The sequence below is a fragment of the Pristis pectinata genome, chromosome 31, assembly GCF_009764475.1.
Source record: "Pristis pectinata isolate sPriPec2 chromosome 31, sPriPec2.1.pri, whole genome shotgun sequence".
NCBI classification, from domain to species: Eukaryota; Metazoa; Chordata; class Chondrichthyes; order Rhinopristiformes; family Pristidae; genus Pristis; species Pristis pectinata.
In genome coordinates this window covers 736,939-752,160 of record NC_067435.1, presented here as the reverse complement: position 1 = coordinate 752,160, position 15,222 = coordinate 736,939, and the positions used below count along the sequence as shown (strand labels likewise).

General features: G+C 54.8%; 2 protein-coding genes across 10 annotated transcripts in view; both read right to left on the bottom strand.

Annotated features, from left to right (window-relative positions):
• Positions 1–916, bottom strand: part of LOC127584948 (adhesion G protein-coupled receptor E3-like) — a 31,079-nt gene extending 30,163 nt beyond the window's left edge. For all 4 annotated transcript variants that reach the window (XR_007958448.1, XM_052041987.1, XM_052041986.1 and 1 more), the window contains exon 1: positions 639–916. Coding sequence is in view for 3 of the 4 variants with exons in the window: in XM_052041987.1 (XP_051897947.1) it covers positions 639–669 (31 nt within the window). In the remaining variant the exon portion in view is untranslated. The remainder of the gene's footprint in view (positions 1–638) is intronic.
• Positions 917–1,501: 585 nt separating this feature from the next.
• The window catches only part of LOC127584950 (adhesion G protein-coupled receptor E3-like), a 35,785-nt gene continuing 22,064 nt past the window's right edge, over positions 1,502–15,222 (bottom strand). For 2 of the 6 annotated variants that reach the window (XM_052041994.1, XM_052041993.1), the window contains exons 10-17: positions 14,531–14,695; positions 12,705–12,911; positions 10,935–11,170; positions 9,917–9,983; positions 7,417–7,508; positions 4,650–4,818; positions 3,877–3,981; positions 1,504–2,956 (exon numbers count right to left, since the gene is read on the bottom strand). In XM_052041994.1, the coding sequence (XP_051897954.1) occupies positions 2,951–2,956; positions 3,877–3,981; positions 4,650–4,818; positions 7,417–7,508; positions 9,917–9,983; positions 10,935–11,170; positions 12,705–12,911; positions 14,531–14,695 (1,047 nt within the window). In that variant the 3' untranslated portion in view covers positions 1,504–2,950. Of the gene's footprint in view, positions 2,957–3,876; positions 3,982–4,649; positions 4,819–6,718; positions 6,956–7,416; positions 7,509–9,916; positions 9,984–10,934; positions 11,171–12,704; positions 12,912–14,530; positions 14,696–15,222 lie in introns of those variants that run through there. The other 4 variants (XM_052041991.1, XM_052041992.1, XM_052041996.1 and 1 more) reach the window with 3 other exon arrangements.

Sequence of the window (15,222 nt, the reverse complement as noted above, 5' to 3'; positions counted from 1 at the left end):
GACAGCGGGACGGGTCACCAGCCGCTGCTGATGTCCCGGGTGTGGGAGAGGCCACGTCCCCACCATGGAGCAGGGTGACCGGTGGAGGCAGTTTACCAGCCGCACAGCTCCAGACCTTGGGACGGGCGGTGCAGTCTGGGACTGTCCAAGGTCACCGGCCGGCCACCCCTCTCGTTGCCCGACCACCTCCATCGACTCTCACACTGGAAGTGAGCTGTGGAGAGTTACCTGGTGTACACTGGCAGTGCGGGTGATGGGAGCAGTGGGCGGTGGATAGACAAACGCAGATGGACATGTCAGAGCCGGAGTCAGGTTGACAGGTAGACACAGAATAGCTACTTCATTAATAGTTTGAGGAAGACGCCAAAGACCAGCTCGGTAACCGTCAGTTTCACGCCAACCTGTCCTCGGCATCATTTACATCCCATTAACTACCTCCAGAGCACCACCGCTGTTGCACTGTGGGAAATCCAGCGGTTAACGTGCACAGCAAGATCTCACTAATGTCAATGATCAGACAATCTGCTCTAAGGAGCGTTAGCGAAGGGTGTGGACAGGCGAGAGGCTGGGCTCAGTATTATCGGCAGAGAGTTTGCTTGTAGTTGATGCACTCTGTAACACCTGCTGTTGGTACTCACCCCGCACCAGGCTGCACCATCCCCAGTCCATGGCTCTCCTGATCTGTTGAAGGACAGGTCCCAGTCACCCAGCCAGCCTTGCTGCTACTCACTGTCAATGTGTGGAAGGAACCTCTGCACTTGGACATGGACTGGCCCAGGGCCAGCAGAGGGGTGGAGCATTGCCTTCCAGGCAAGGCTGGGGCTGGCTCGGCAGGAACTCTGAGAGTTCTGTTACTCAAGCAGAAAGGTCACTTCATGAAATTCCAAGACACAAGAGGAGACGCTTTGGCTCCCCGAGGCTTGCTCAAGGTTGAGATTTCACCTCACTGCAGATTCCGCCTGATCCCCGCATCCCTCTGTGCCCCAGCAGCCGTGACCACTGCAGTGGGCAGCCACAGACCTCGGGACGGAGAACTTCACAACCTGAGGAAACTTCTCGTTCCAGCCCACAGCAGCCTACGGCCATCCCTGAGGCCACAGGCCCTGGTCCTAGACTCAGCCACGGGAACACACCCGGGAATCTGATCAAACATCCTGTTGTTTCCAGGGTTTTGTGGTTGTAAGTCATTTCTTGTCCTGGAATAAAACGGGACAACAATCCATGCGTCACTTCATGCCACTCTGGAAATTTCTCGGCCATCGGCTGCCTCTCTCCGCCATGTGATTTCTGACACGGTCCTCGGTGTCCCGCTCCAACGCCCCAGAATTTCTGGGTTGCAGTTTCCCAGCCCCTGCCGTGTCATGAAGCATCCCACTGAAATTCACAGCGTCTTGTTATTGGATTGTGAAATGTGACTTTTAGTGACAATAACGTGTGAAACCTTTGGTGAGAAAACACAGGTACTTCTGCACCATGCGTGGAAAACATGTAAAAAGTTATAGATTTATTTTTGTGCATGTTTTCTGTTGCTTCTGTAATACTTTGGGCTTTTTCCAAAAGCCCACTGAGTAGACTGCAGATTCTGCTAACAACCCGGTCCGATAATGGACCAACACTGGTGTTTAAATTTATAGCCGACTAATGCATTAGCGTGCCACTTTTAAGAACTGAGATGAGAAAAAGAACATCGATTCTGCTCCACTATTCAATCACGGTTGATTTTCTCAACCCCATTCTCCCGCCTTCTCCCCGTAACCCTTAATCCCCTCACCAATCAAGAACCCATCAATCTCTGCCTTAAATACACCCAATGATTTGGCCTCCACAGCCCTCTATAGCAACAAATTCCACAGATTCACCACTCTCCGGTTGAAGAAATTCCTCCTCATCCCAGTTCTAAAGGGATGTCCCTTTATTCTGTGGCTGTGCCCTCGGATCCTGGACTCTCCCACTGATGGAAACATCCTCTCCACGTCCACTCTATACAGGCCTTTCAATATCCGGTAGGTTTCATATACAACGATACACGCAGCGGTACACATTCAGTGAGAAGACGTAGAAAGGATGAATCTGAGTTTCCCCCTCCCTGTAGCACATTTCATGACTTCTGTGGTCAAAGGTGCTTTGCACCCAGTGAAGCTTTGCCCACTATTGGAAGCAGAGTACCCGCAGCTGTAGGATGACAAGTGGACCATTTGTTCCCAGTGTTGAATGAGGATAAGTATTGGACAGTTGGGAATAATGTGTTTCTCTTCCACATGGTGCCTCAGGGAATGCAGGTAGGGAACTGGTTTGACATCATCAGAAAGACAGCACCTGAAACACTGCAGCACTTCATCAGTCACTGGAGTCCATCCCTAACCTCCCAGCTCAGAGGGTTGAGCCAAGGGGTTAAAATAATTCATCTTCAATTCATTAGAAGAATGTACAAAACATTCTGTCATTTGCTCTCCCTAACAAAAGCAGAAAGATGGCCCAGAATAAAACCATTGGCTGCTGTTTCTATTTTTCTAATACGAGAGGCATGCAGAGATATTAAAATACTAACACTTCAAACTTTCAGCTTGCCTCTGTGTAAACATTTCCCACATACCCAAGGTCTGCCTAACTTTTTATCAGCAAATGTTTAACACCAGGCATCAATGTCGTTAGAACAGCTTTCACTTCCACTGCCTCTAACCTTCGAGGTCTTTGTATTGCAGCACGGACAGGGGAAGTACATTTATCACCAAGTCATGTTCTGGGAAATGTGACTGAACATTGGTCTAGAAAGTCCACTTCATGAAGAGCCTCAGTGGGGGAGAGGGAGTTCCGAAATATGGTCCAGGGTGAAACATCAGCCGGGGTTCATCCACAGTCCCCACCACTGACATTGATGTTGGCCAAGGAATCAGGTCCTGACCCGTCCACAGCACAAGGAGCACTGCATCAAATCATTCCTCTCGGTCTTTTATATCTGTTGGAACAAGCAGAAGGATCCTGGGTTTAACACATTGAGAGGTGGAATGTTCAACAGCGCAGAGCTTGGTCCCTGCCTCCTGCACAACCCTCAGCACAGCAATTATTCCACGTCGGCACCTCCACCTGAGGCTTCCTCACGTTTGCATTAAACTCGGGGGTCACTGACTATGGGAGAGAAACTCCTCCAGCTGGTCAATGGGTGAGACACAGGTACATCGAATATAAACAGTACAGCATAGGAACAGGCCCTTCGGCCCACAATGTCTGTGCTGAACACAATGCCAAATTAAACTGTCTTTACTGGCTGTACCTGATTCCTAACCCTCCACTCCCTGCAGATTCACGTGTCTGTCTAAATGCCTCTATCGTATCTGCCTCCACCACCCCTGGCAGCCTGTTCCAGGCACTCACCACTCTCTGTGTAAGAAAACCTGCCCCGCACATTTCCTTTGAACTTGCCCCCCTCCCCCTCACCTTAAATACGTGACCTCTGGTATTCGACAACTTCTACCCCGGGAAAAAAGACCCTGACTGTCTACTCTCTCTGTGCCTCTCATAATCTTATAAACCTCTATCAGGTCTCCGCTCAGCCTCCGCCCCTCCAGAGAAAACAACCCAAGTCTGTCCAACCTCTCCTTATAGCTCACGCCCTCTAACCCAGGCAGCGTCCTGGTGAACCTCTCCCGCACCCTCTTCCACAGCCCCCGCACCTGTAACAGGGCGACCAGAACTGCGCACAATTCTGCCTAATCCAGGTTTTATCCGGCTGCAACATGACTTCCCAACTCTTAGACCCAGCGCCCCGACCGATGAAGGCGAGCGTGAACATTCACACGGGAGGTTTATTCTGGTGGGGGGAATCGAGGGTGATGGGATGTGAGGAGGACTTGCCCCGCGGTCGGACAGCGGACTCACCGACGCTGCGGTCATCGGCACGCTGCTGGAGGCCGAATCTGCGAAGCTCGTTTTTTTCCTGTTGTTGTAGATTCTCTTCCAGCAGATCCGGTAGCCGTCCCTCACCTGCAGACACGGGTCGGGGGCACAGAGATCAGCCCAACGGCAGGGGCTCCCCGCACAGCACAGGGGGCACAGAGATCAGCCCAACGGCAGGGGCTCCCCGCACAGCACAGGGGGCACAGAGATCAGCCCAACGGCAGGGGCTCCCCCCACAGCACAGGGGGCAAAGTGGTGAGGGAGGGAGGGTAGCGAGAGGTGGAGGGGAGGGGGAGTAGAGAGAAGAAGGGAGGAGAGGGGCAAAGAGGAGAAGTGGAGGAGGAACGGAGGGAGGGGATGGGATGGGGTGAAAGGGGGGAGAAATGGAGAGATGAGGATTGTAGGAGAAGGAGAGGAGATCAGAGGGCTCACTCACACCATGACGTCAGAGAGTTCTGAGACTGCTAAAGGGGTAATTTTAATCTAACCAGAGAAACCCTTGCTGAGAAAACTTCGGGATTGGGTGAAGGTGTGGGTTCAATGTCCAACTGCATAATGTTCCAAGGTTTCCTTCCGGACGGGTTGTTCTGAGCCTAGAACCCTGGCAACCTGTGGGAAGGGTGCCTGTGGGTCGGACCTGGACCCACAGACTGGGGTCTCCATCCGAGTGGGGGTGATGTGGGCTGCGCTGTCTCTTCAGGGAGAGAGACGGGAATGGAACGGGAACCTTCCGCAAGGAATGAGGCTAATCCTACCTGTGGATTCAGCACGCAGAGAATGAGGAAGATAAGGGTTCCCTGGAAGCTGTGGATGATGGTGAAGAGGTAGGTGAGGACCGTGGTTGTATCATGGAAGTGGAACAAACTGAGAATCCAAGTGCAGCCCAGGACGAACCCCTGTGCAATGGCTTTGAGGGTTAGCATTCTGTGGAGAATTCAATAAGACATGATTAGCTCCAGTGCAGACACAAGAGGCTGCAGATGTTGGAATCTGCAGCAACAATCAATCTGCTGGAGGAATTTAGCGGGTCGAGCAGCATCTGTGGGGGGGGGGGGGGGGGGGGAAGGAATTGTCAACGTTTCAGGTCGAAACCCTGTATCAGGACACTGATTAGCTCCAAATGTTTCCTTCAGCTGGATACGTTAATGGTGCCAATGGAATTATAGCTCGGTTTAAATCTCTGCAAATCAACCACCACTGCAGGAAGGTGAGGAATGACCCCTCCTTTCCTAACTCCCTCCTCGTCCTCCTGAGTCTGGGAGCGCACCCCGTCCTGGGCAGACGCTCCAGTGAGGGGGAAACGTCACAGTCAGAGGGGCTGATCTTCGGTGAGATGTTGGACCCTCAGTGTGGTGGCTGCGAGTCCCACTCGGTGTGGCCGACATTTATCCCTCAAACAAGGGAGATGAGGCTGATGTTCATGTTGACGTTTGCGGGATCTTGCTGTGCACCACTCTCTACGCCACGGCAGTAACAATGTCTGATGAAGCACAGACTCGGCTGTGAGACACTTCAGGACGTCCACTGGCTGTGGCAGGTGCTACAGAAATGCAGCTTTCTCTTTCACATTGACACTCAGGGGTGGATGTGGATTTCCAAACCCCTTGCCACACCGCTCAGGAAAAGTGGTGAAACATCAGATACCAGCTGATGGTCACAATGTTGTTGGGTTGGGAAACACAAACGTTGGTGTTTCGTAAACCTCCGCACGGCCGGAGTTCAGTGAGTAAACCTCACTCCAGAGATGGTCGGAGTAACAACAGGAGAGCAGTATAACTGCAGTCCCCTCACTGAGTGAGGCGGGGGGGGGGGGGGTGGTGGTGGTGAGGACAGTGAACTCCTGCTGGCAATTTGTGTGCTGACAGATTATACTGGTCTCGGACCTGAGTGGATGCAATGGGGCACCTCTCAGGGTTCCCAGGAAACCACCGGATTCATATTCAGACGAATCCACTCTGTGTAACCTTGTGTTTGAACCTTAGGAGCACGGGAGGTCAGGGAGTTGTGGTGTCACACAGCACGAGATGCGCCCAGCCCGTTACAGCACACCGGGCCTACCATCTACACCCGTCCCGTCCCACTGACCAACATGTGGCCCAAAGCCCACTGTGCCTTGGCATTCACCTGCTCATCCTGAGGCTTCAATGTCGTGAGGGTCTCTGCCTCACACACCCAGACAATGGGTCCGCCTTACCCCCCCAGACAATGGGTCCGCCTCACCCCCCCCCAGAGAAGTTCAAGTTACTTTATTGTCATTCACCCACATGCTACAAAAACACACGGAGGAACGGAATGTCGTTTCCCCCAGACTCACACAACAGAGGACACACATAGAACAGAGGACATACAATAAACGCAGACAGAAAAACTGTGCAAGTACAAATAGTGCAAAAAACGGTATATACAGAATACAAATTAGTGCAGGGTTAGTGTAAAACCGAGCTGGACGAAGAAAATACGGAACTCAGTGTGTTGCACTAAGTGCATAAACATGTTCAGCAGCGGCCAAGGTTCTTATACGCTGTTGTGCAAACCAAGACTTTTGACGCGGCATTTGTCCGAAACTGCCTCCGGTGTATTCAGGAGCCTGACAGCCTGGGGGAAACACTGTTGTACAGTCTAGTAGTTCTGGCCCGGATGCTCCAGTACCGCTTTCCAGACGGCAGTGGGACAAATAGGTCGTGGGAGGGATGAGAGGGGTCACCTCTGATTCCGCAAACCTTGCGTGTGCGTCGTGTGTTGTAGATGTCCAGTGAGGCAGACAATGGATCACCACACCTCCCCCCCCCGACAATGAGTCTGCCTCACCTCCCCCACCCCAGGGTGAAGGAAATTCCTTCTCAGATTTCCTCGGATCCCCTGACTCTTCCTCAGATAAGCAGCATTCACAAGAAAAAGGAAGATCACACATAAAAGTTCTGTACAATTCATGTTTAATTGACGTTTTTTCCTGTGAATGCTGCCGATCTGATGCTCTGTGCCTGGGCTGTACGCAGACTTGTGCAAATGACAAAAAACTCAACTTCACCTTAAACCGCTGCCTCCTGGGTCAATCAGTGTCCTGGGTTTTATGGAACATGGAACAGTACAGCACAGGATCAGGCCCTTCAGCCCACCATGTTGTGGCAAACTAATTCACCTCATAATTAAACGCCCAAATAAACCAATCCCTTCTGCCTGCACAATCTCCATGTCCTCCATTCTCTGCACATTCCTGTGCCTGTCCAGGACCCTCCTGAACACCTCTGTCGTATCTGCCTCCAGCACCCCTGGCAGCCCGTTCCAGGCGCTCACCGCTCTCTGTTTTCTCTCTATCATCCATTGGCCGAGTTGAAATTCAAGCCCATTGACCTGGTTCTGATACCAACAAAACTCCGCTGCCGGTCCCCACCCCCACCATGTTCCCTCCACCCAACCCCTTCTGGTGCCTGGGAGGAGGAGAAAGGGGCACAGTGAACGGTGTCGGTGTGGCGAGGAGAACTCGGGTTCCGTCTGCTCCCCAACAACCCTGGCTCCACTCACCTCATGTCCTTAATCTTCGTGACCTCGGTGTTCAGGCGGGTGATCTGTGCCCTCAGCTTGCAGAGGGTCACCGCAAACAGAACCATGTTAAACTGGTGGGAGGACGAGAGGGAATTCCGTGGGTTAGAGTGACGGACACACTGGCCCTTCTGTCCTTCAACTCCCGCTATTTATTCTCCACACAAGCATTCCCCCATCCACCTCTCCCCTACCCCAGCACTGTCTCCTGTTTTACCCAGCTTCCCCTCTGTGAACCAGGTATCAGTGACCCCTCAGTGTATCAGTAACCCCAGCAGCCAGGAGTCAGTGTATCAGTGACCCCAGCGGCCAGGATTCAGTGTGTCAGTGACCCCAGCAGCCAGGGGTCAGTGTATCAGTGACCCCAGCAGCCAGGAGTCAGTGCATCAGTGACCCCCACCCCTCCTTCTCCGTACAGAGTGAGCCTTGTTCATGAGGGCCACACGACCTTTCCTTGTAGTCACTTCCACAGAGACAGGAACAGACCACATGCCTGATCTGGGTTTTCAGCTCAACCACGGCTAGTCCGTGCCTCTCCATTTAACCACCTCGCACTCTTTGTGTAAGAGAAATCTGCCAGCCTCGGTTGTCAGTGGAACATCAGCAGCTTTCTGTAGGCACTGCCCCGGAGATCTCCTGTGAAGAACTGGCCCTGACACCCCCCACTGACCGCCTTGCTCTACATTCAGGAGTTTGCGCCTGGTCTTGGATGCACTCACCACTCACCAGAGCCAAGAGTTCCACTCATCCTCACTGTGGTCAACACCTCCGCTGTGTGCTGCCCTCGTCTTCCCTCATCCAGGGAAGATATGAAACTGGTTTCAAACCTCCAGAGTCTCAGAAGGTGTCCTCAGGGCGACCATTTCTGTGACGTGGCAGGTGGAGGGGAACTGGTTGGGGGGGGGGGGGTCAACTCCTTAAATACATCCTGACCTTGTTGTCTAGCTTCAGATTGTATCAGCTGCTGATCTCAGCTCTGAAATACCGGACTTCAAGCTCATGTGAGCTGAGCCAAGATATCAAACTGTGGTCCACAGAAATATTTGCATTTGATGGATTTCAGAGTTAGAACCTGCCCTTCGTGAAGCAAAATCGCAAAGTGAATGGGAACCCGGAGTGCTCCGGGTAAAGGGTCCGGAACACGGGGGGCTCCGGGTAAAGGGTTTCCGGAACCCGGGGGGCTCCGGGTAAAGGGTGTCTCAACTTTGTCTGTCCCGACCATTGTCTGCCACGGAAGGCCGTACGGAACATCAGGCACGGAGGTGTCAGCTTCGAACTGAAGCTGAGAGGTGGCAGGAAATGTTCCCACTGATGCTGTGTAACTTTGCAGGTTTCCCATTGAACATTCAACACCCTCCCGAGCACGTTGTAAACTCTGCTCACATCCTGCCAGGAATTGGAAGAACAAACAAGTTTTGACTGGATCTTTACTGCGTGAGGAATGTTTATCTCCCATTCACCGTCCCGTCCATTTACTGAGACTCCGCGCTCCGTGACCCCTCAGCTCCCCCGAGTGGCGCTGTCAGGGTGCGGGTATCTGTCCACCCGTTCGGCGTGGTTTCCACCGACAGCATCCGATGTTAATTCTCCCAGCAACAACTGCAGATGTTGGGAGTCCAGCTGTGGGGGTGCCGGGCAGGTCGGGGGTCGGGCGGTCAAGGCAGGTGGGGGAGGGGTGGGGAGGATGTCAGGGCAGGTCGGGGGTGTCGGCAGATCAGTGGAGTCAGAGCAGGTCAGGGGGGGTCAGGGCAGGTGGGTCAGTGTCGGAAATGATGGGTCTTCCTCCTGACACATTCCCTGTTTCTCTCTCCACAGACGCTGCCCAGCCTACGGGTACCTCCAGCATGGACTGCCCACTGTTCACAGCCCCGGACCGGAGCGGGCTGTTTCGGGTGGGTCTGTGGACGGTGCCGGGACCGGGGCAGGTTCCTTCTCTCCAGGCAGCGCTGCGCCGGATATACCCAGAACTCTCCCGTCACCAACACATTAGTTCCCTGCCATTGCCATGGTGACTTGTCCTTCACTCCCTCATTAACAGTGAGGTTTACTTTCCAGAACTTTCTAAACCTTCCCATTCCACGTTCTCTGTTCTTTCTCACATCTCTGTGGGACCCAGGGCCATGTCACCCGCACCTGTTTTGACCGTGAGACGGGACTGGCCACAAGGACGGTCTTGCTCTTGGTGTGAGTTGGTCACCGCTGTAAAACCCTCCAGTCACCCCGTGTCCTTCTGCTCAGCCTGTGGGATTGGAGTTCTCTCTCTCTCTCACTTACTACGCCTTAGACCGTCCTCCAGTGGGGTCTGAAGTTGTGGTTCGGGTAACGTTATTTCTCTGACCTTGTCTCTGTCAGTGTCAGTGACCCTTCCCCGCCCATACAGCCAACCACAGGTTGCTTGGTGTGGGATGCAGCGCTGGCCAGAATGTTCGGATCCCGGGAGGAAGATCTAACTTCCAGCCCCGGTGTCTGAGGACATAGTTACCAGAATGATGGTGCAGATGGGGCCAATGAAACTCCAGATAAGTCCTTTCTTGACCGAAAGCCAACAGCTGAAACAGAGGAGAGAACTAATTGAAGAACCAGCATTAACGTAAGAAACACAAGAACTAGGAACAGTGGGCCACTCGGCCCGTCAAGCCCCTCCTGCCATCTAATATGACCATGGCCGATCTGTCCCATCTCCCCTGTGTCAGTTCCCTGTCCCTCCACGGGTCTCGGTGTCCTCCGTTTACCTGACATTTACACGTCTCGCTGCACCTCCACCCACAGACCCGCCTCTCCTCCGGCGGTCTAAACCTTTCCTGCTCCCTCTCAACCACACGGCTAATTGTTGAATCCTCTCTCCCCACCCCCGTCCATATCATTACTACGTAGGACCGAACCTCCCCCCCCCTCCGTGGAATCCACTGGTTACCGCCCTCCAACCACAAGAACACACATCAACCTTGTCCTTTCCCTCCTGTCCCTGAACTAACGTTGGAGCCCGTTTCCTTCTCCCTTGGACCTTGTAGGATTTTTGACCTCATTGAAGGCTTCACTAAAATCCACATAGACTGCATCAGGCACACTCCCCTCATCGGGCCTCCTCATCACCATCTCCAGACTCAAACCGCATGCTGACTGGCCCATGACGTCCCAAAGGAAGGTTTACAACGTGCTTTGGGCTGGATTACAATAACTTGCCCATCAAAGTCCCACCGACTGCCCTGTGATCATTTGGTTTACCCCTCCTTCCCCCCTTTAAACCTTGGCACGACAGCAACAGCCCCCCAGTCCTTGGGCACCCCCTCCTGTAGCCACAGAGGTCTGATGTCAGAGCCTTGGACTGGGTTCAGTTCCCCGAGGATGATTGGAGGGGGATTGTTGACACCACGTTCCTTATTGGCCCTGGGATTTTCCTGCTTCTTCTGCCTCTGCCAGGATGTGGCCGCAGGGAGGGTGTGAGGGGTGGAGTGTCCAGTGACAACGACCTAACCCCAGTGACCTCCTCAGTTACTTACTACAGGGGTGATCCATAACCAGCTGGGTACGTTGCCACGGAAACAATGACGATCACTGCAGGCACCCCGTATGCAAACGGGTACATGAACCATCTCAGCGCCCTGTGGACGCCGGCATTGTTGATCCTCTGGAGGTTCCGGACCATGAGATGGAGGTGGATGCCCTCCACACACATCCATGCGCAGGCCACAAGGAACAGGTACTGCAGACAGCCCGCCACCAGCGCACACACAACCTGCAACACAGCCCGGGTTAGGGTCAGCGCTGTGCCTTGGTACATTCCCCCTGACCCTCACACCCCACCGCCCTCCCCACACTCACACTCACCTCGGCGGGGGGAGGGGGGGGGGAGGGGTTGCGAGGACAGGATTTATTGTCTGGGTCAAGTCCCACAGCCAGGGAACTAAGGCCTGGCTCCAACCACTGAGCCAAGCAGGGGCCAATTCTCAGCCTGCAGGGAGGCGATGCTGATTGGAGGACGGACAGGCTGTGAGGGCCTGTCCCATGTCAGCTGGGGTTCCCATGGAACAGAACAGCTCAGGTTGTCCCAGCAACTTTCACCGTGGCCCAGAGGAACACGGTGGCTGGTAGTCACTGCTCTAACTGAGGAAGTGGGCACAGCAAGCTCCCACAAACGGGAAAGCACTAACCAGAGATGTTGATTAGGGGCTAAATATTGGGCCCAGTAGACTGTGAGAATTGGTGTAAGGCACTGGTGCGAACACAAGACCCCCATCATGGCCAACCCACACAATCGTTCCCGCCCATCTCACTGGGTCTGTGAGATGCTGGTGCCACTTCATCCACCGTTACCTGGTCAGGAGGAAGGCTGTGTCTCCCTAATCAACAGGTGGGATCTAGGACCTCATGGAGCCTCCGAGCACCTGTAAGGAGTGTCACCCGTCTCCTCCAGATTGAACTCTTACACCTGACCAAACAGGAGGCTGGGGCACCTGGTCCGATCCCTCAGCTCCACAGTGGCCCAGAGCCTTGTTGTTGGTCAGTAGTTGGTCATTGTGATACCGACCATCTCTCCTCAGACAGGGAATTAGAGCATGCAAAGTGTCTCGGCCAATGGGAAGGCAGAATGGAGAGAGTGAGAGGTGAGGAGTGAGGAGGGGTGAGAGGTGAGGAGGGGTGAGAGGTGATGTGTGAGGGATGAGGAGGGAAGGGTGAAGATTGAGGAGGGGTGAGGGGTGAAGGGTGGGGTATGATGAGGGGTGAGGGTTGAAGGGTTGGGTACGAGGAGGGGTGAGGGGTGAAGGGTTGGGTATGGGGGGGGGGGGTGAGGGGGAGTGAGGAACCGGAAGGGAGCACAGGGACTACAAGGTCACTAGGACAGCGAGGTTCACAGGACAAAGGTCCACAGATTGTTTCGAGTTATTTCAGAGAAAAAGAGGCAAAGCCCGATGTCGGGTAGAAAAGATTCGAGGAGGTTTGGATGTAAAAATGCTGCTTCCTTGACTTGTTTCACAGAGGTGGTCCTCGGGAGGGTCTGGGTTTCTTGCCCCTGAAGGTTGACTGGTCCTGACCTGAAACCTCCGACACCAGAGTGCAGCAGCAACAAAGGCCTCTTGAGGAGCCTCCCAGGAGGTGAGTGGCCTGTCCAGGAACCAGAGTGACCTGACTGGCATGGACACCAATCTTCTTGTCCAGGTACCTCAGATCCGGTTAGAACATCGTCCCCTGATCTGCAGAACCCCCTGGGCCAGCTCCACCCATGGTCTTCTCATCCCCAAGCCCCCGGGGCTCACGCCGAGACCCCTTACCTTGCTGCTGGTCCTCTTGATGCCGAGCAGGAAGAGGAGCTCCCCCAGGAACATGCTGATGCACAGGTTGATGTGGATGGTGATGTTGAGGTTCTTAGTCTGGACGCAGAACAGGAAGGTGACGATGGCGAGAGCCAGGCACACGAGCGATGTGCTGAGTCCGACCAGCGTTATCCAGGTGAGAGACTGGTCCTCCTCATACCACTCCTGGCTCACGGGATACAAGGGTTGTTGGAACAAAACTCTTCCCTCACACTCGGCACCACTGAGTGCGCCCAGTGACCCTCCCCCTTCCCCCCACCCTGCACGTCAACCCTTCTCCTTACACCCACCCTGGCGCCGTTCACAGGTTCCACCCAGGAAGGAACATTGGCCCAACTAGCTTTCCTTAAACCCCATTCCTGGGGCGGAGGTAGGACAGGAAGGGCCAAAAGGGCTGTCCCCAGTCATCCCACGAGGTGGGGGCGAGACACCAGTCCCAATCACTGCGGGCCTTCTGGGGAAGGTGTTTCCGTGGTGCTGTGGGCAGGGAGTCCTGGTGAGGGTGAAGGGACGCCCCTATAATTCCCAGTCAGGAGGGTGTGTGACTTGGGAAGCCTGCAGGTGGTGCTGTTGCCCTGTGCCCGGTGCCTGGGACCTGTGAGTGGGCAGGGTGAGGGTGTGGGACGGAGGGTAGATGTCACTGCACACGGTCAGGGAGGGGAGCTGGACCTCCTGCCCCGTTACCCTGCATGCCCGTGCCATGGTCTCACACCCAGGATCTCAGTCAGGAGTGGGGGGTGGGGGTGGGGACCCCTTCCTCAGGAGGGAGAAGGCAGCAAAGGAGGTGTGAAGGAAGGGAGAACATCCCGGCGGGACTCAGCGGGTCAGGCAGAGGCTGTGGCTGGTGAAGCGGATCCCTCACCGAGGCAGAAGATGGCACGGACCGTGCTGGTAAATGGGATCAGGAGGCTGGGCCGGAGGGGTGAGAGGTGAGGGGCAAGGAGTGAGGAGGAGGGGTAAGGGGTCTGAGCTGTCTCTGTGCTGTCTCTGTGCTGTCTGACAGTCATGTCCCCACAGACGCTGCCCGATCTGCTGCCTATCCATCCTCGGCACTTTCCATTGTATTTCAGATTCCCAGAAGTCGGAGAGACGGGCCAGACCTGGACAGGCAGGTTCTTACTGGTACCTGGGGTTCCGGGGGGGGGGGGGTGTCATCTGCCTCCCCCTGAGGAACGGGTGTCACTCTGTGAGCGAGCTTCATTGCTGCTCTGTGCGGAGATAGCTGACACCAAGCAGGACACTGGTGCTGCTCTGGGTGAGGGCTACACTGCCCCTTGCCTCCAGACAGACCAGGTTCCCATCTCTGTCCATGGACCTGTGGTCTTAGACAGGCACAGTACAGGAAGCGGCCCTTCGGCCCACCATGTCTGTGCCGAACATGATGCCAATCTAACTAATCCCACCTGCCTGCAGAAGGTCCGTGTCCTTCCACTCCCCGCCTGTACGTGTCTGTCTGAATGTCTCCTAAAGGTTGCTGTCTTGGACTGGAAATATAACGATGCTTGACCGGGAAGCCGTGTGTGGATGTGATCCTTGTGGACACCGGGTCTCCTGAGCAAGGGGCAGGGATCTGGGATGAAACCAGCTCACCGCCCTTTCCAGAGGAATGGGAACAAGACATGAAACTTGTTCCTGCAGTGGAGAGAACCGGGTGTTCGGGTTACCGGCAGCAAAGTTAACCGAGTCCAGCACGGGGAGCCGTTGTCGGTCAGTAGGTAAATGGGCGACCCCGCTGCCCGCACCCCTGCCCCCGCGGGATCCTGCTCTGTCAGGGCAGCTTGTACCTGGTTGGTTGAGACGAGAATGGCGAAACTGGACAGGTGGCGGCAGCCACAGGTGGTGTGTGTGGTGTTGGACTGAATGACTGTACATCCCGCAGGTGACCAGTGACTCCTGGGCCCTGAGTGGTTCCAGTAAACACAGAAGGTTTGTCCTTCCGCTACCGAATCCTGCACAAGACACACATCGGCAGCAAAGTTCAGATCAATGTCACCTCCAGCGCCGTGAAACCTCCCAACGTCCCTCCCGGGCGTTCGGTCAGACACAGAGAGACGAGAAATGACACGGACCGGAGCAGGAGGAAAGGTCGGCTTAAAGGGAGTGAGGTCAAAGCAGGGAATCCCAAAGCTTGGGCAGGTGGAAACGGGGGTCACCGACTCCAACGGCGAGGCGAGGAAAACGGGAAGGGACCCGGATCGGAGGATGGTGGAGGCTGTGGAGGAAGGTGAAATGAAAGGATAAGGGTTCTAAACCTTGGCTGAGGGTCAGTGTGGGGTCAGTGTGTGTGGGTAAGTGCGTGGGGTCAGTGTACGGGTCAGTGTATGGGTCAGTGTGGGTCAGTGTGTGGGGTCAGTGTGTGTGGGTCTGTGTGTATGGGGTCAGTGTGTGTGGGTCTGTGTGTGGGGTCAGTGTCCGGGTCAGTGTATGGGTCAGTGTGGGTCAGTGTGTGGGGTCAGTGTACGGGTCAGTGTATGGG